The sequence below is a fragment of the Leucopleurus acutus genome, assembly GCF_964270905.1.
Source record: "Leucopleurus acutus genome assembly, chromosome: 9".
NCBI lineage: Eukaryota > Metazoa > Chordata > Mammalia > Artiodactyla > Delphinidae > Leucopleurus > Leucopleurus acutus.
Genome location: NC_139144.1, coordinates 18633021 through 18652572, shown reverse-complemented (window position 1 = coordinate 18652572; position 19552 = coordinate 18633021). Strand labels below are relative to the sequence as shown.

At 41.8% G+C, this 19552-nt stretch overlaps 1 protein-coding gene across 1 annotated transcript in view; it reads right to left on the bottom strand.

Moving 5' to 3' along the window:
• LAMB4 (laminin subunit beta 4) overlaps nt 1-17910 on the bottom strand; it is a gene marked incomplete at both ends in the record, with an annotated part of 112039 nt that extends 94129 nt beyond the window's left edge. Inside the window, 12 exon segments of the mRNA XM_082846248.1 lie at nt 1248-1368; nt 2708-2758; nt 2762-2793; nt 2796-2921; nt 3100-3163; nt 4506-4670; nt 4674-4694; nt 6396-6469; nt 9003-9138; nt 12230-12315; nt 12318-12383; nt 17877-17910. Coding sequence (XP_082702374.1) covers nt 1248-1368; nt 2708-2758; nt 2762-2793; nt 2796-2921; nt 3100-3163; nt 4506-4670; nt 4674-4694; nt 6396-6469; nt 9003-9138; nt 12230-12315; nt 12318-12383; nt 17877-17910 — 976 coding nt within the window.
• Nucleotides 17911-19552: the final 1642 nt, after the last annotated feature.

The following is a 19552-nucleotide window of genomic DNA, read 5'->3' as shown; positions in this document are numbered from 1 at the left end:
GGATGGTGGCTCCACGCCCCATCACCCATTCTCCCCTCCTCTGCTTTCTTCAGCCACCCCGCCTTCTTTCACCAAATATACAAAGGCTTAAAATAGGTGCTTTCAAGGATCTTTCTAGTACTCCGATTCTGCTCATACACTCTCTGTAAATCGTGTTCCTGAAATGTTTAATATTTAGTTTTTTTTTTTTTTTAATCACGCGAACAAATCTACATCATGTGGGTGACCTAGAAGCCCTAGCATGCAGTATGTTTGTTGTCCTTCGGTAAAGAATACTTTGACTGACTCGGGCTTTGTAAATCTGAATTTTTACGTCATATACTCTGCAGTATGGTACTACTGGATTCTCCGGATCGGATGCTAGAGCTGGGCCCAGCCAGCCTCTGCTTCTCTAGGGCAGAATTGCTGGAAGCGGGGCTGCAGGCTGTTTTCCTCCCATCAGGGGCTCAGCCAGAGTGTCGGAAGGAAAGGCAGTCTGTTTAGAGGGACTTGTGTGTCTTTGTGGTAATGTCTATGCTGTTCATCCTGTTGGGTTTTTCCCTGTAAAGAGCATAATCTCTGCCTACGTTTTGCTGGGTCTTATCCACTGTGACACTCACGGATGGGGTTTTCCATAAAAGCTCATCTGACAACCTCTCCTTCGAATCCTGTTTTCCCCATATTTGGGAAAAGAAACTGGATAACAGGTTTATTTGGAAGTTCATCAAAATTCGGAGGCAGCAAACACATGACAAAACGCCCTCCTATCTTATCAGCCTCAATATTTTATAAAAAATACAATAGCCTGTCCAACTCCATTCTGGACCTCATTTCTCATCTTAGCTGACATATGGTTCAAGGTCACCTTCATTGAGTGTGTGATAATTCAGGAAAACAGTGGGGATCTTTGTACCCATTCTAGGGGTCACCATATTCCTGGAGTGGCACTGTCCTCACAGATATTACCATTTCATGGCTATGCCCCCCCTCTGCAAAGGGGCCACACAACATGCATATTGTCTTGTTCTTCAAATTAATATGAATTTTTGGTGTGAAGGTTTGAGAAGCTGGTGATTCTTCTATGTGAGATACTGGGAGACATGAGGCTATCACACATTTGAAGCTGTAAGCCACAGGGTTCACCACCTGTGCTGCCTGCAGCTCCACAGACACAAACTAAATGTTCTCCAAAAGAAGGAAAAGCAGAGATCGTGTAAGGAGCTCATATAAGAAAAGTCGGTGTATGCTGAGAGCGGAGGTCCACCCACCTCGGCAAGTGCTGTCCAGGGGGCCCACGGCTAGCCTCCAGGGAACGTCCTGGAAGAAGTCTTTGCACCTCCCACAGTTCGGGCCACCTGTACTGTGCTGACAGATGTACCGACCATGAACCTGCATGTGTGAGGAACATAAACGGTGTGAACACAGGGCTTATCTTAGAGCTTTGAGGACGCTGGGGTTCTTTAAATGGAAAATGACATACCAGGCCACGGGGTCCCTCTGGGTCTTAGTTTCCCATCTGTTAGTTACAATACCAGCCTTGACCATCTTTTATTATTTGCTTAACTAGCTATTAAATTTTTAAAAATTTAAGATGTTTAGTGAACACCTAAAATAAATGTTTTTGCATTTCTGAATTCTAATTTCAGGGAATACAGAACACACATTTTGCAGCCTTTGGCAAAATGAGGGCCAGGATGGGGAGTATGTGTGTGCACGTGCGTGTGCACATGCGTGTGCGTGTATGGGGCAATTTAGGAGTATCAAGGAAAAGAGGGAACTAGAAACCAGAAAGCACTAGAGAAAGGTATGTGATTCTCTTGTTTTTTTCACAAAATGCCCTCCATGTCCATGTTCCCAGGGAAAAGTTCCATTTCCAGTGAAACACAGAGGTGTCTAGGTGGGAAGATGCAATAGCCTCAATGCAGCCTTGTCTGTTATGACCAATAGTTCAAAACTATTGAGTTAGACACACCCCCAGGACCCTGCAAAAAATACCATTCTTCGGGGCTTCCCTGGTGGCGCAGTGGTTGAGGGTCCGCCTGCCGATGCAGGGGACACAGGTTTTTGCCCCGATATGGGAAGATCCCACATGCCGCGGAGCGGCTGGGCCCGTGAGCCATGGCCGCTGAGCCTGCGCGTCCGGAGCCTGTGCTCCGCAACGGGAGAGGCCACAACAGTGAGAGGCCCGCGTACGGCAAAAAAAAAAAAAAAAAAAAAAATACCATTCTTCTACTACATTACTCTCTTATGATTAGTCCCAGGAATGGAGAAGATCTGCACTGCTTAAGATAGAGTCATTTGTAGTGTAAGTGTTACTTGGGGTGACCATCTTCAGAGCATCAGATGTCACTCAGACACCTTGGCACTGAGCACAGGCTCTCACATGATAGACCTTCAATATGTTTTTGTGAGACAACGCATGTGAACGTACAGGTCATCCCTAGCAAATCTCCATTCCCTAAAAAACCAATAAACAAAAGACAGCAAAACGGACTATCTTGAAATCATAAATTATAAATTCTGCCCATTAGCTGAATGATGCCCACATGTGGCAGAATCCACAAGAACCTCTGTCCAAAGAACCGAAGGACCCCAGAATGGCCTGACGGGCCAGGTTGAATGAAGCAACATTGTTGATTCCCCACATACAGAGTCTGATCTACATTCAGCACCAAGACAGTGAAGGGAAGATGGGAGAGCCAACCACGCTTTCAGGTCTGTAACTCACCATTCCGGGAGGGCTGAAAACGTCTCCGCGCAGCTTCTGTGTTGGGCCACATTAGCTAGCATGGCCACTGCAAAAACATCTTCCCCAGCCACCATCTCATAAAGAGCATAGTAGTATTTATCAAGGGAATCATTTTGCCTCCTTCCAAGCAAAGTATCCCCGAGGGTATGGAGTTTGGTAAAGTTCACCCTCAGGTTTGTTAATGTCACAAGGTCTAGAGAAAGGAAAATAATGAAATTAACGAATCTAAGTGCATTTAGGTTGGATGGGTTCAATGCACCCTGCTTGACTGACATCTCCTTAATGTCCCCTAGACATGCAATAACAAGGAATTTCCCTAACGTGAAATTCTAGAAAAGGAGTTGGTGTGAAAAATATAAAGCAATTCATACCCTGGACGTAGGGGCTGTAAGGGTTTTCTATTTCAAAGCTGGGATCCAAAACTACTAAAACAACCTGTAAAACAAAGGTAGGTTAATTTAGAGTATTTTACCCCAAAAACATAATTGTTAAATATACTCTTAAAGAAGAGATTCTGACCTTACAAGAAGGCTGAGCCATTGCTTCCCACCTGGTGTAAAACGCAGATTATCATTTGGGTTTGAGACAAGCTGGGACCTGGGACCGTTTGCTGCAGTGCTTGCACCTGAACACAGCTCTCCTCCAGCAACAAAATACAGAGAAACTGCATGGGACTAAAAATAACTGCATGCATGCACAGTTGGGGCATATTCTGGACCCGAAAGATACAAAGAGACCAAAAAACCCAACTGCCACTTTTGAAGAGCCTGGAGCAAAAACAGGGTGTCAGGAGCAAAAGCAGGGTACTGCGCGTGCCCCCCGCACGCAACACCACCTAAGGGGTGGGCAGAACACCCAAGCCACCCCTCTGGCCCGACCCCTGGACACAGCCTACCCTCACCCCCTATAAGAAACAAGCTTGCCCCCCCTCGGGGAGCGAGCAAGCAGGGGAACCTGTGGTTTGTTCTCGCTCCCCCCTGCTGCAGCAGGGGCCCCAATAAAGCCTTGCCTGCATTTCTTGTCTGGCCTCTAGTCAATTTCTGTTGATTGGGGAAGGCCAAGAACCCTGGTCAGTAACAGGTTCTCATATGAATAAAAATACCAAGAATGAAAATGAAGGAAGGTTGTTAAATAGTCATTCTGGCTCTTTACGCACAAGTGGTCCATGTAGACGGAAGTGCTGATACCACTGGTGAAAGGGCTCCTCTGCTGGGTTGGGGTGGAGTGATGGGGTCACTATTCGGCAAGTCATCGTCAATTTAGATCTGGCAGGGGATTCTGGACCTGCCTTCTGCCACTCTTCCTTCTACTCTAGCTGATAAGGTCGTATCTCCCAAGCACACTCCTACCCCCTGACCCTTTGCCCATCACCAGCTTTGCTCTGAGGAAGTTCCTGGCAGATTCCACGTGGGTGGGGACTTACAGAGCACGGAGCTGAGACAACTAATCCAGGGCTGCCGCCAGCCTCTGTGGTTCCTTTACAAGGGTTAGAAAAAGATGTTCCTTCCTCTGGTGCCCAGGCTGCATTTTAGCCCTTGCTTACCTTCAGCACAGCACTCCTCTACAGGATGATTTCTTATAAGGTATTTATAATTTATCTGCATATAAGATGAATTCAGGACTCATTTCGATCCAGACACATTCATTCCGAAACAACCAGCAGCTCAAGTTCAATTTCAGTAGACACTACCTAAATTGTGCGCATCTCAATTAATTAACCACATTAACAAAAATAGGTTTCATTTATGGCAAAGAAATCCAAGGAAGGAAATGCTACCTCACCACCAGTGGAGGGTTCAATATCCGAATATTTGGAGTCACAAACAAGGTCTCCCACTCCGTGGGCCTGGCCAGATGTGATGTTGGGGAAGGAAGTAGCACAGTCTTTGGCAAAATATTTGAACACTCTCCAGGTGTGTCCATAGTCTGTGGAGCATTCAATTCACATTGCGGCAGGCCAAAAAGTCTAGGAGAAAAATGAGTTAAACTTGTCATACCTCACAAAAGTTGATTTTATTACTCACTCCAGATTGAATGTTTCCATTTTCAAATTCCATTTTTTAAAACTTCATTTGTATCTTTAAAAATCTATTCTACCGGGCTTCCCTGGTGGCGCAGTGGTTAAGAATCCGCCTGCCAATGTGGTGAACACGGGTTCGAGCCCTGGTCCGGGAAGATCCCATATGCCATGGGGCAACTAAGCCTGTGCGCCACAACTACTGAGCCTGCTCTCTAGATCCCGCGAGCCACAACTAGGGAGCCTGCGACCCACAAATACTGAAGCCCGCGTGCCTAGAGCCCGTGCTCCGCAACAAAAGAAGCCACCACAGTGAGAAGCCCGCGCACCGCGATGAAGAGTAGCCCCCGCTCACCGCAACCAGAGAAAGCCCGCGCACAGCAACGAAGACCCAACACAGCCAAAAATAAATAAGTAAATAAAATACATTTACAAAAGAAACAAACAAAAACATCTATTCTACCATGAAAACACCGAAATCTCTTTCTAACAAGCGGGCGAGTATTTATGAGCACATGCTTTGCCCCAGAATCGAATTCCACTTTTAAATTGTTTATGGTTCTGTGAATTATTAATTGAAGCAAGATAGCATACTCATTTTTTAAAAAGGCAGTGTAGCAGATATTTTACAGCAATTTGCATGTGGTTTTTCTTTGCCTAGAACGCTTTTCCTCTGGCAAACTCCTACACATCCTTCAAAATCCACCATGAAGTTTACCAACTCCCCAGAGCCATCTTAGCCATGTCAATGAACCCCCCAGCATTCTAATCATATATCTATTTCTGCACTTGTCACTTGGCATTATAATTTCAAATTTATATATGTATGTGTGTGTGTATATATATAATATATATATTACATATATGTTTGTATACATGACTAGACTGTGAGCTCTTTGAAGGCAAAGACTGGGTTCTTTTTAAAATTTTTAAAACATTTAGTTTTATGTTCCTTTTTTTTTTTTTTTTTTGCGGTACACGGGCCTCTCACTGTTGTGGCCTCTCCCGTTGCGGAGCACAGGCTCCGGACGCGCAGGCTCAGCGGCCATGGCTCACGGGCCCAGCCGCTCCGCGGCATGTGGGATCTCCCCGGACCGGGACACGAACCCGCGTCCCCTGCTTCGGCAGGCGGACTCTCAACCACTGCTCCACCAGGGAAGCCCCTTATGTTCCTTTTTTATTACCAAAACCTAGCTCCAGGCTTGACATCAAAATTAGAATTTTGATGAATGATTAAAGAATGACAATAGTACAGGATTTTCTCTGTCATCTACCTAATCTCAGTAAAGAGCCTTTAAATTTTCTCCCTCTTTTGATCACAATTTTTCCCTAAATAATTTCCAGTTCCTGCCCTCTTATGTCAAAAATTATCTTTCTAGTTCTTGTAATGTCTATCAACCCAGGGCTTGGAGGTTTCCTTTTTGCTGTATCTTCCAAGATTTTATTTTATTTTTATGCTTAGTCTATATAAGTTATTAATGAGCAGAGGGGTTTTTTTTGTTTTTCATTCAAGAACAAAAACCCAGATGACAGAGCTTCAGTTGGATTTAAACAGCTTTTTGTTCTCTGTAGGGAAGCAAGGAAGCAAAATTGTAGGTATGCCAAGCATTTGGTAAATAGATAAGGGGACAGCAGCCTACACATCTGTACCTTAAAGGTCAGAATAAGTTGACTGAACTGAAGTAATGCCTCTAGATCCAGTCTGATGCTGACATGATCAAGACCTAAAGGAAAAACCAGAAAGAAGAAAATCAGTGATTTTGAGAGACCCCTGTTTATCACGTTAATCCCTCATTGTGGCTTGTCTGTAACGAAACCCTTTGAAATCTCATGGCTGGTGATCAACACTCTTGCCTAGTCTGCTGGAGTGGTTTCCCAAGCCACCCATGCCCAGGAGAAGGTCCACGTGAGGGTAATACCCATTTTCCCCTGACTGTGCCCACATCCACCTTTTGGTGGCAATGCACACGGCCACTGTGTGGCAGCATTACGTACCACCAACGGAGTTCCCGGACATTCCCCAGAGGTGGAAAGAGAAGGATCATTTCCATGACCTCAAATCTTGACTCAACATAAGCTAGCAGGCACAGCATGGCAAACACCCTTTTCTTCCAACAGCTGCAAAAAAGCATTTGAACTAGTTGTATTGTCACTTAGCAGAAAACCCAGCTTGGATTATTTCCCTGGGACTGAGGGTCTGTGGGGGCTCCTCTGTGGCCACCAATCATGTCCTTGTTCAATGGATGACATAGAAAGACAACCTCATATTATGCTTGCCCTAAATGAGCTTATATATTATGACGATTCGCACACTCCCTTCTCATGATCTAGGATCTCCTAAGGGGGATATATTTAGGTGTCCAAAGAGAACACATGGATTGTAGCCCAAAGCATCCTGGCCAGGACTTTGCACTGAGATAGCGGCCATCCAGCTCTAGCACGGACACAGAGGATCAACTCCAATCCAGACGTGATAGAAGCCACTCTCGAGTGGAACTGTCCAATGGGAACATGAGTCCCATGTGTCATTTAAAATTTTCTAGCAGCCACATTTTAAAGTAAAAAGAAGCAGGAGGAATTATTTATCTTTATTAATAATAAATATAATAAGCAATACTTTATTATATTTATTATAAATTATTTATAATACATACATATGATATATTGAATATTACTTATATGTCATACGTGATATGATTTATCATATATTTATAATGTCATATATGATATATATAATATACTTAATCCAATATATGAAAAATATTCTCATTCCAATGTATAATCAACATTTTAAAAATTAGTAGTGCTTTATTACACATATTTTTCTCTTAGAAATCCAGGATGTTTTTACACTCACAGTGCACCTCAGTTTGGTTTGCCATGTTTTGCATGCTCAGGAGCCATGTGTGGAGCCACCGTATTGGACAGTCTAGTTCCAGAGAACAGTGGCTGCACCGTGGTGAGTTGGGGAGCAGCTTAGCCTTCTAGGCTGAATGGCTTGGAGAAGGATTTGCTGCCGAGAGAGCAGCCACACTCCAGGCTCTGTGTCAAGGGCTCCTAGCTCTTTCTGGAAAGGACATCTCTTGTCCCCTGTCTAAAGTGCTTGGTTGAGAACCCATCTTCTGTGTAGTCAGCTCTGACCGAAGGGCATTCCTTCTGTAAGGAGACGTGGAACGAATGCTGGACGTGTGGGTCAAAGCAGCTGTGAAGCAAAAATGGCCGCATCCGTCAGTGTGGCAAAACCCACCAACATTCACTAAGGAGAGTCCAATGACAGACCAATCATTAGGATCCAAAATGAACCAGCATTTAATAGACACCAACCATGTCCCTGTCCAATGGGTGACATAAAAAAATAGCCTCATATGATGCTTGCCCTAAATGATCTTACCTATTATGATTATTCCCACACTCCCCTCTCATGGTCTAGCATCCCCGAAGGGAAATATGTTTAGGCATCTGAACACAAGAGAGGAATTGTAGCCCAAGGTGCAACATACAGAGATGTGGCAATGGAATCCTTTTCTGGGTTAAGGGCTCCAGACCAGTGTTGAAGAGGGCCCATCATTTAATATAGCCCAACCAGCTGCATTAAACACATAAGGCCCAAGGCTGGGGTGGGAAACAAGAAATCCCCGATCAGCTCCAAACTCACAGTGGTGTCTAGGAAATAAGGACGGTCAGGGCCGGTGTGAGGTTCAGTATCACAGTTATTCATGAACAGGGAAGGGCATCAATCCAGGAAAGAAAGAACTGCAGTGAGTAGTCAACTCTCCTCTCAATTCAATTTTTATATTAAAATCTTTGGCTTACCGTAAGAAATAAAATGTCCTTTCTCTTTTTCCCTTCAGGAGTTGAAAAGGGAAAAAGCACATGGTATTAACTCTCAGACTTCCCCTGGGTTATTATTTCTGTTTACAGCAGTGTGTTTTATATATGGCTTAATTTACCAACACCTCATAACTTTTTTTCTCTTTAACGAAGAACAAGAGGATGCAGAGCTATGTTCCTTCCCACCACAGAAAAAGTGAAACATTCTGAGTTATGTGCTTAAAAAATACTTCGATTTCTCAAGAGGAAAATAATCTTTCTTAAAATAAAAATTAAATTTTGTTTTTTTACAGGGTTTTACATTCTCAGTGGATACTATTCCATTTCAGTATAACTCCTTGTTGTGATAGTGCCAAAATCATAGAGTGAAAGGTGCCTTACAAAAAATTTGAAGGAATAAAAAATTGGAATGGAACTTAATCATACCGTTTTCTGATTGCCACCATTTCTTTTCTCCATCTGGTTCAAAACTTGGGATTGCATTCTCAGTGGTGTTGCTGTTGGGTTGGGCGTGCGGATCATATGGAAATCTGGAGTCACAGATGAGGCATTTTTGTTCCCCCTGGAAAACACATCATTAAAATTAAAGAATCATCATTACTTATTGTTGATATGAATTTAAAAACAAGCTGTACTTACTATATTTTTCATTCAGTCTGGCTAAAAATACAAAGTAGAGGAAGTAACAAGACATCAATTTTTCCATCAATAGGCATTTAACTACAAAAATAAACAAAATTAAGATGTGACCTAGAAATTTTATAAATTTATACATTTGGGACAAAAATGCAGATTTATGTAGAACTAATAATTTTTCTCATACAAGGGGCAGAGGAACTGGAGGTTATTTTGAACTATAGAAAAATAATTAGGACATACTATTGAGTTGGAATGACTCTCTTTAGCCAAAAAAAAGAATAATTAGGGACTCCCCTGGTGGCACAAGGGTTAAGAACCCACCTGCCAATGCAGGGGACACGGGTTCGAGCCCTGGTCCGGGAAGATCCCACATGCTGCGGAGCAACTAAACCTGTGTTCCACAACTACTGAGCCTGCTCTCTAGAGCCCTCAAACCACAACTACTGAGCCCGCATGCCACAACTACTGAAGCCCTCGTGCCTAGAGCCTGAGCTCTGCAACAAGAGAAGCCACCACAATGAGAAGCCCGCACACCGCAATGAAGAGTAGCCCCTGCTCACCACAACTAGAGAAAGCCCATGTGCAGCAATGAAGACCCAACGCAGCCAACAATAAATTAAAAAAAAAATAAAATTCAAATAGCTATATAAAAAAAGAATTAGGAAGAAATTAATGAAATAATTGGCCATTAGTTTATCTGCAACCATCATCCTTTCCCTCTCAGACATTATTTTTGGCATAAAAGCTTCCAGGGCCAAAATCTTTACATCACACATGTGGATTTGATAAAAGATTTTCATTAAACTCACAACAGAGAGACCCACCCTCTTGTCTTGCAGACTAGAAGATTTTAGTTAATTGGAACTAGTTTTGCTTGGGATGGATTTTCAAAGGTTGTAACAGTCAAGATTGGCCTTTGAGTTTGCTTAATTTAATGCATCCACTTGTAGCTCTACTTACTTAAAACTCCTGGGGAAATCTCCCACGATTTCCAAAGGACTGCCAATGGTCTGCACAGATGTTCCTGGCTAATATTTGCGGGACTCTGGAGGATCATTTTTGCAAAGCTTCCAGGAAGCAGGAGCTATTTCTTACATTTCCATATTGGAAATTGCCCACAACAGCAAATGTGCTGGTAGGTATTCAGCGAGTGTTTGATTTTATGTTTGATCATGGCTTACAAGGGCCTACGCGATCTGACCGGGCCCACCTCTTTTGTTGAACAAATGCATGATGATTTTAATGACTATTTCAGCTAGAGTCTGTCCAAGTAAACCAGCCTTTCAAGAGATCTATAAAATCTTTTTAGAAGCATGGGCCACCATAAGCCTTATACTTGAAGAAAACCAAAATGCCTTGGAAATGAAGGACTCATACAAGCAACAACAGTTCTGCCTACAGGGAGGTTTGCCCCAGATCTGTCCTAAAAGAGCAGCAGGAACCCTGTGATTCCACTAAAAGGTGTCAAGACTTCATTTCAGTAATACTATGAAAATTATTGGGGAAAATGTCTAACTTCAAGGGCCATTTTGATTGTGGGTCATTTTTTTTTTTTTTTTCTGTAAACATTTTCAAAGCACAATCTTTGATGGAAATGCCTACAGAGGATGCTTAGTTGTGGCAACTACATATGGGAGGTCCAACTTGGGTAGCACTCTGAGTCAATGTTGACTTGAAGATTCGGAAGAGAATGTTTCACTTGATAGCTCTTTGCTAGACTATGGATGAAAAAAAATTATCTTCCATGCCAGGCAAATGTTTACGTAACCAGTACTTGTAGTCCCACCTGTAATACTTTGTCAGCCGGAAGCTATCTTGAGGTTTTTTTTCCAGTTTGAAGATGAAGATTTCTGTGATTACCTAGACCAAAGAAGCTCTGCAGTTTGATTTATTTCTATTTTTGGTGTAACTTTGCAACCCAGGAACATCAATTTCTAATTATCATCACAGTATATTGGCTCATGACAACTTAAGCAAATGCCAATGGTGGAAGGACAAGAGGGGTGATGCCAGTGTTGGAAAGTTTCTAGTATTACAGTTGGGAGCTACTTCTTTGTCCAGAGGACCTGGACTTCGGGAAGTTACCTGAAGGGCCTTCCATCCCACCTGACCTAAAACTGAGCAAAACTATAGTGTCATTTCCTTGCACATATAGAGGATTTGCCTTCTTATACAAGTACTTCCCAACCTTAGGCCAGGGCTCAACATTCAGGTATTGTCTCCACTTATTTATAATCATCTTCTTTTTACTAGAAACCAATGAGAATACAAAGCCTTTCCCAGAGCCTCCGGGAGTTGCCTTAAACGAACAATACATGGAAAAGCCTGGGCCACTAACATTAGGCTTACATCCAACTTCCTTCCTGAACATCCTCGCAGTTAAGGGGTTGACGTGACTGCCTTGGGCTTTTCAGCAGGTATGATACTCAGATGACCTTGGATGCTTGTTTCAGAGCCCAGGGAAGAAAAAAAAGCAACTGGTCTTTTAATAAAATGGGTCTTTAAGAAAAAAAGGCACAAACATATGTTCACATCAGGATTTGATAGTCTCTAGGCAAGACAATTTCCAAGTAGCATGGAACTGTAGACAATTCCAAGTCTGCCCCACCTCCATCTCCACCTGAAGCAGGGCAGTGAGAACTCACGTTCAGCATAATAGCCTTGCGGCCCTGAGGGATCTTCCATCTTCACCCAACTAGTCCATTAAGTCCACTCCATAAGAGTCACTAAGGCAGCCAAGCAGAACAGTATATGGTACAGTATTCCCTTCAAAGACTGAATCAAAAAAGGCTTTTCTGTCTAACTCTAAAGGTAACAAGAAATAGATGAAGTCCATTTTCCTTTTTCTCTGATCAGGGAAGGTTTCCCGGATGTTGAATTGAATCACTTGTGTCTCTGATGTTTGGGAAAGCGTGCTGTCTCCTCTTTACTGTTGTCTCGACGGCCCTATATGTACTTGGAAAAACCTACATCACTGACTAAATCATGTCCCAACAAGTAAAGAATCAACCCACCTCAAGGTAGCTGAGGATGCAGCATTTCTGGGTCCCACCCAGCCCACAGGTAGAAGCAGAGAGCTGCGCGCTGCAACCCACCAGAGATTGCTGGTGGAGGGGCGACAACCACCTCTGTTGCATTCATCCTGAGCTTCCATGTAACTGAGCAACCCTTGATCATGACAGAAACAGGACAGAGGAGGCAGTCTAAGGGTAGCAGAAGGCTTAGAGAAGCAACTGGTTAAGTGGGAGTGTTAACAGTCTGTGTATTTTTAATGCTAGTTCTGTGATTATTAAGATCCTGGTGGTGGATGCTGTTGGTGCCCTCAGCCTGATGGAAATCTCTTAGCCTGGGAGGTTAAGCCACCTGTGCTCATGTCCCCACCTGGCCCAGCCGGTAGCCAATGACTGATGGATACATATTTCCCAGCTATTGCCTCAGGCTGGGATCCACTCTGTGGTGCAATTTATGCTCAGAAGCTCTCCTGGGAGGAGGTTGAAGCCAGACTCCTGCTGGGACCCCATCCTGCCTCCACCCCCCTTACTCTCCCCCTCCTCAGAACACTCCCTCAATAAATCACTTGAGTCTCAGGTTCTGCTTCTGGGAGACCTGATCTGAGACAGCCTCCATTCGCTGGGAATTCTCTATGTGTTATTTTAGGGCAAATAACAAAGATGAATGCATAGACACAAGCAAGGAGAATCCTCATCCTGCCTCTTATACCTGTTGTCCAAACATGGAGAAAATCAACTGGAGAATTTAAGAATTTCTTGGGAAATAACTTTCTCTTAAAATATATAAATTCAACTGACCCCTTTATAACCTGAATTGCTGGGTTCAGATACACCATGGACCAAATCATACCCCTTTGGGATAAAGGATGGGACAGGTGGGAGTTTCAGCCTGTATAGTACACTTAGCCATCGGTGCCTGCCGTCCAACAGATCTGTCATGAAGGTTTCAGTCACAGGTGAGCTAGAGCATTAAAGGGCAGCTCTATCTCAACTGTCACCTCAGTTCTTTACTTTTCACATGTAGCCTCTGAAATAGTATCTTTAAAGCTTGGTTTAAAAATGATTTTTAATGTTCTGTTTGTTTTAAAATGTTAAATTCTGAGTTAAGGTAACTGTTAAATCTTTATATGTGAATGCGGGGCGGGTATGGTAATCCAAACTGTTTCTTGCCTGCGTGGACTGTCTGCAGGGTTTACTCCGTTATGTTAAAGTCACACACTTGCGTTGACAACAAGCTCATGATCCATAAAAAGAAAAATTGGTAAATTGGACCTCATCAAAATTAAAAACTTTGTGAAGAGGTAAAAAGGCAAGCTACAGACTGGGAGAATATAATTACGAATCACGTATCTGACAGAGCACTTGACCTAGAATATATAAAGGGCTCTCAAAACTCGACATTAAAAAACCAATCCAAGTAGAAAATGGCAAGCAGCATGAATAGACATTTCACTGTAGGAGACAGACAGATAGCCAGTAAGCACCTGAGAAGATGTTCAACATCATTAGCCATTAGGGAGACGCCAATCAAAACCACAACAGCACTACATACCTAACAGAATGGCTAAATAGAAAACAGTAATAACTCCAGCTGCTGGAGAGGATGGGGAAAACTGGATTACTCATACACCGCTGGTAGGAATGTAAAATGGAACAGCCACTCTGGGAAGACGTACGGTAGTTTCTTATAAAGCTAAGAATGCGCTCATCATACAACCTAGCAATTACACTCCTAGGTAATTATCCCAGAGAGATTAAAATATCTATTCATAAAAAATCTGTATAGCATCTTTATAATGGCCCCAAACTGGCAACAACCCAGATGTCCTTCAGTGGGTGAATGGTTAGGTAAAGTGTGGTCTATCCATACCATGGGATACTACTCAGCAATAAAAAGAAGGGAGTCGTTGATACATGCAACACTATGGATGGATCTTCAAGGAATGATGCTGAGTAAACAACACCAACCTCAAAAGGTTATATACTACGTAATTCCATTTCTTGAATGACACAATTCTAGAGCTGGAAAACAGATTCATCGTGGCCATGGGTGAGGGAGGGGGAGAGGTGGGTGTGGATATAAAAGAGTATTACTAGGGATCCTGGAAGTGATGGAACTGTTCTGTATCTTAACTGTGGTATGGTCTCATGAATCTATACACGTGATGAAATCGCATAGAATTAAATACACACACACACACACACACAAGAGCATGTAAAACTGCAGAAATCTGAATAAGGTTAATGGATTATTTCAATGTCAGTTTCCTGGCTGTAATATTGTATTGTAGTTACACAAGATGCTACCATTGGGGAAAATTGGGTGAAATGGGATTTCTCTGTATTTTTTTTCTTTTTTTTTTTTTTTTTTTTTTTTGCAGTACGCAGCACTCTCACTGTTGTGGCCTCTCCTGTTGCGGAGCACAGGCTCCGGATGCGCAGACTCAGCAGCCATGGCTCACGGGCCCAGCCGCTCCGCGGCATGTGGGATCTTCCCGGACCGGGGCACGAACCTGTGTCCCCTGCATCGGCAGGCGGACTCTCACCCACTGTGCCACCAGGGAAGCTCTCTGTATTATTTCTTACAACTGCATGGGAACTTGCAATTATCTCAAAACAAAAAATTAAAAAAAAAAACAAACCCCAAACAACTCCCTCTCCCTTCAAAATCACCCCATCAGCCTCTGGATGGTGAATCATGTAAATCCCACACTCTAAAATAATACACACAGGACAGGTTCCAGCTGCTCCTATATACTTTTCCCTTCAGACATGAAAATTTATGCCAAGCCCTGATTTCAGCAGACGGGGGTGGGAGGAATGGGCCTAAAAGGAAAAATAATTACCGTACTGTGGAATAAGCTTGGTTTCTCCTCAGTTTTTCCAACGATAAAAATATAAAGAATCTTCTATCATGGACTTGTTTTGAATGGATTTAATGGATTGCTTTCCTTCAAGCTGTCCTCCAAAAATACAGCCTATTGAAAAATAATGTTCTTTCCCTTGTGTGCACATTACCCACATCTATTCTGCTAATATGGTCATTTTGTGATTATTATTAGGTGTTCAACATATATATAGATCACGTTTCTACAGCTAAGAATATGATCCACAATGTGTCCTTCCCCACAGATTACCAAAAGTCAGTTTGAACGGGGAACTTTCCACCTTCCATCTCATTGCAAAGATTATTATACTAAAACAGAGCATAATATTTCTTTCTCTTTCTTTGAGATGTGGTTAGGCCCCTCACACACTTTATTTCACTATAGAATAGATGATCCTAGCTTGGTTAACCTGGATGTTTCTTTTTATTCACCCAACAATCCAAATCCAGATCTCCTTTTATTTCCTAGAATTGGCATCTAGGATAAATAACTAACTAAAGTTTGGACTTCAACAGACAGAGGCTTTTTCAAAAAGGGCAGGTATAAAATCTCTGCTAATGCTACGTGTGGATTAGCTAAGATTCCCCTTCCAGGGCTTTATTCTTTTAGACAGGTTCCATCCTGAATTCTTTTATTGGAATTGTTGCCTTAGAGATTGAATATGTTTTTAGAACCTGACTTGGCCAAACATGTTTTAATCAAACATGTACTTTTCAGAAATAAAAGTATTCCAGGACTTTGGGAAATTGAACTATTATTCATGTAATATTCTACCAACAAATATGAACTTCTAGTCTAAAATACTTGGCAGAAAGTGGTGAAAAACCTTAAGCAGTTAAACCTTCATGCCTGAACGTAGATAGACATAGCAATATCCTTCCTGGATTAAAGCTTTCAACTGCTGAGATTACATGAGCAATAGGTTGGAATTGATTTCGAGAATAATGTTTCTATCTTTAGAAAATCAATGTATTGCTCAAAAATGACATAAAACTTGATGACAGGATCTTATTAAAAATGAATTTAGGAAAGCTGGTCATTTAAAGAAAATATACAGTAAATTTTCGGTAAAGTCAGAGTCATTTATAGATACAACCATTATTATATGATCTCAGTAATTTTGGATATTGTTATAATTTTCTTAAACACGTGATGTTTTCATCTAGTTTAGACTTCATTTCAGAGTTTAGAGGCTATAAACACACACATCCATTTATGTGGTCACACACATTATTTACTATGAGTGAGCAAACGTGCAAAGGATGCACGTTGGATAAGATTTGCATTTTGTATACAGTTCCCCAAACCTGGGGTCAATTTTATGATCCTTTCTCCTTATCTTCCTTAGTTAGAATACAAGACAGAGGGTTTAAATAGGCTTCAGTATTTATATAAATGCCTATGGTCGAACTATAAACCAGAAAATGCCCATGCAGATGAGGTGGGGCTAACCTGGTTAGTAGTCTGACCACAGGCTACCCTAGAGATTTGGGTTAGAGCAGGTCAAGCTTAGGTTTAGAAACCCAGGATCTGTTGCAGGGAGGCCTTTTCCACCCAAGCTAATTTAGTTTTGAAGGTTTTCCCTCCAGAGAGAAGGGTCTTCTGATTGAGGAGGCCTCTCTGAGGTTCTGTGGCGTGGTTTAGAACTTTGGCAAGGTGTACGTTATCCTATGGAGAGGCCGGGAAAAGATGCCATGACTGGTTGCTTCTGATTTTGAATACTGTTTTAGTCTTCTTTGGAGAACATCCAAAGAAGATATAGATGGGGACTTCCCTGGCCGTCCTGTGGCCAGGACTCCACGCTTCCACTTCAGGAGGTGTGGGTTTGATCCCCAATCAGGGAACTAAGATCCCACATGCTGCGCAGTGTGGCCAAAACAAACGAACAAAACAAAAAACAAAGTAGATGTAGACAAGACCAACTCTTCTCTGACTCTTTGAGACCAGATCTAAGCTTCCTAGTCCTGGGGGGGAAAGCGCAGTTCAGTGAGTCTCCGCTTCCATTGGCTGGCTTGTGGCTTGCCTCTGAGGCAGAAATTTTTCAACAAAGAACAAATGAGCCTTTACCACCTAGAGCGGTTCTTCTTTGTTCCATGACCAGCCAAGCTAACTGAGAATTTGCCTCAGGGTTTGGGAGTTGCCAAATTAAAAGAGGAGATTCTTAAAGTCTACTGCCATGAAGAAATTCAGCAGGAATATTTGAAGAGAAGGTTCTAAGCAATTTAGTTAGTACTCACCCAAGCAGAGCTGTTACAGATACAGAAAAGCAGGATCAAAGAGAGTAATTTTTGGAAACATCTTCTCTATGACTAATATAAATGATTCTCAGCTTATTAAAGACAGCCCGGTCATGGAGAATTTGGCCGTTTAGTTCTGAGCTGCAGCTTACTCAGAAGAGGGAATTTTGCCTATAAATTCTTTATGAGACCTCATCACTGGGATAAGGGCTACATTCAAAGCAGAGCTATTTTTAAAAATTAAAATGCATTGTATGTGTAAATTAAGAATCTGAAAGTAGTTTGCTTTTTTTTAGTGTCTTATTTACCTGCTGCTGCTAATACTCCATTAAAGAGTGACAGAAATAGCTATGGGTGGATAATGGCCATGTTTGAATGGAACTTTCTAGTTGACACAATTATACAACAGAAGAGTCATGCAAATATGTGATAGTATAGAAAAAAGAGGTGGATATGTTTAAAACCTATCTCCACTAAATATTTTAGAACAATTCAATAAAAGCAGAAAATGGATTTTGATAATACCAAGGTGCAAAAAATAGGTCAGCTGAAATTGCATTCCTTGCAAGGATTCTTCAATATACACAAATTAATCAATGTGATACACCATATTAACAAATTGAAGGAGAAAAACCATATGATCATCTCAATAGATGCAGAGAAAGCTTTCGACAAAATTCAACACCGATTTATGATAAAAACCCTGCGGAAAGTAGGCAGAGAGGGTACTTTCCTCAACAAAATAAAGGCCATAAATGACAAAACCACAGCCAACATCGTCCTCAATGGTGAAAAACTGGAACCATTTCCACTAAGATCAGGAACAAGACAAGGTTGCCCACTCTCACCACTATTATTCAGCATAGTTTTGGAAGTTTCAGCCACAGCAATCAGAGAAGAAGAAATAAAAGGAATCCAAATCAGAAAAGAAGAAGTAAAGCTGTCACTGTTTGCAGATGACATGATACTATACATAGAGAATCCTAAAGAGGCTACCAGAAAACTACTAGAGCTAATCAATGAATTTGGTAAAGTAGCAGGATACAAAATTAATGCACAGAAATCTCTGGCATTCCTGTACACTAATGATGAAAAATGTGAAAGTGAAATTGAGAAAACACTCCCATTTACCACTGCAACAAAAAGAATAAAATACCTAGGAATAAACCTACCTAAGGAGACAAAAGACCTGTATGCAGAAAATTATAAGACACTGAAGAAATAATTTAAAGATGATACAAATAGTTGGAGAGATATACCATGTTCTTGGATTGGAAGAATCAACATTGTGAAAATGACTCTACTACCCAAAGCAATCTACAGATTCAATGCAAGCCCTATCAAACTACCACTGGCATTTTTCTCAGAATGAGAACAAAAATTTTCACAATTTGTATAAAAACAAAGAAGACCCCGAATAGCCAAAGCAATCTTGAGAACGAAAAATGGAGCTGGAGGACTCAGGCTCCCTGACTTCACACTATATACAAAGCTACAGTAATCAAGACAGTATGGTACTGGCACAAAAGCAGAAATATAGATCAATGGAACAGGATACAAAGCCCAGAGATAAACCCATGCACATATGGTCACCATATCTTTGATAAAGGAGGTAAGAATATACAATGGAGAAAAGACAGCCTCTTCAATAAGTGGTGCTGGGAAAACTGGACAGCTACATGTCAAAGTATGAAATTAGAACACTCCCTAACACCATACTCAAAACTAAACTCAAAATGGATTAAAGACCTAAATGTAAGGCCAGACACTATCAAACTCTTAGAGGAAAACATAGGCAGAACACTCTATGACATAAATCACAGCAAGATCCCTTTTGACCCACCTCCTAGAGAAATGGAAATAAAAACAAAAATAAACAAATGGGACCTAATGAAACTTAAAAGCTTTTGCACAGCAAAGGAAACCATAAAGAAGAGTTTATGGTTTCCTTTGCTGACAACCCTTTGACAACCCTCAGAATGGGAGAAAATATTTGCAAATGAAGCAACTGACAAAGGATTAATCTCCAAAATTTACAAGCAGCTCATACAGCTCAATATCAAAAAACAAACAACCCAAATAAAGATGGGCAGAAGACCTAAATAGACATTTCTCCAAAGAAGACATACAGATTGCCAACAAACTCATGAAAGAATGCTCAACATCATTAATCATTAGAGAAATGCAAATCAAAACTTCGA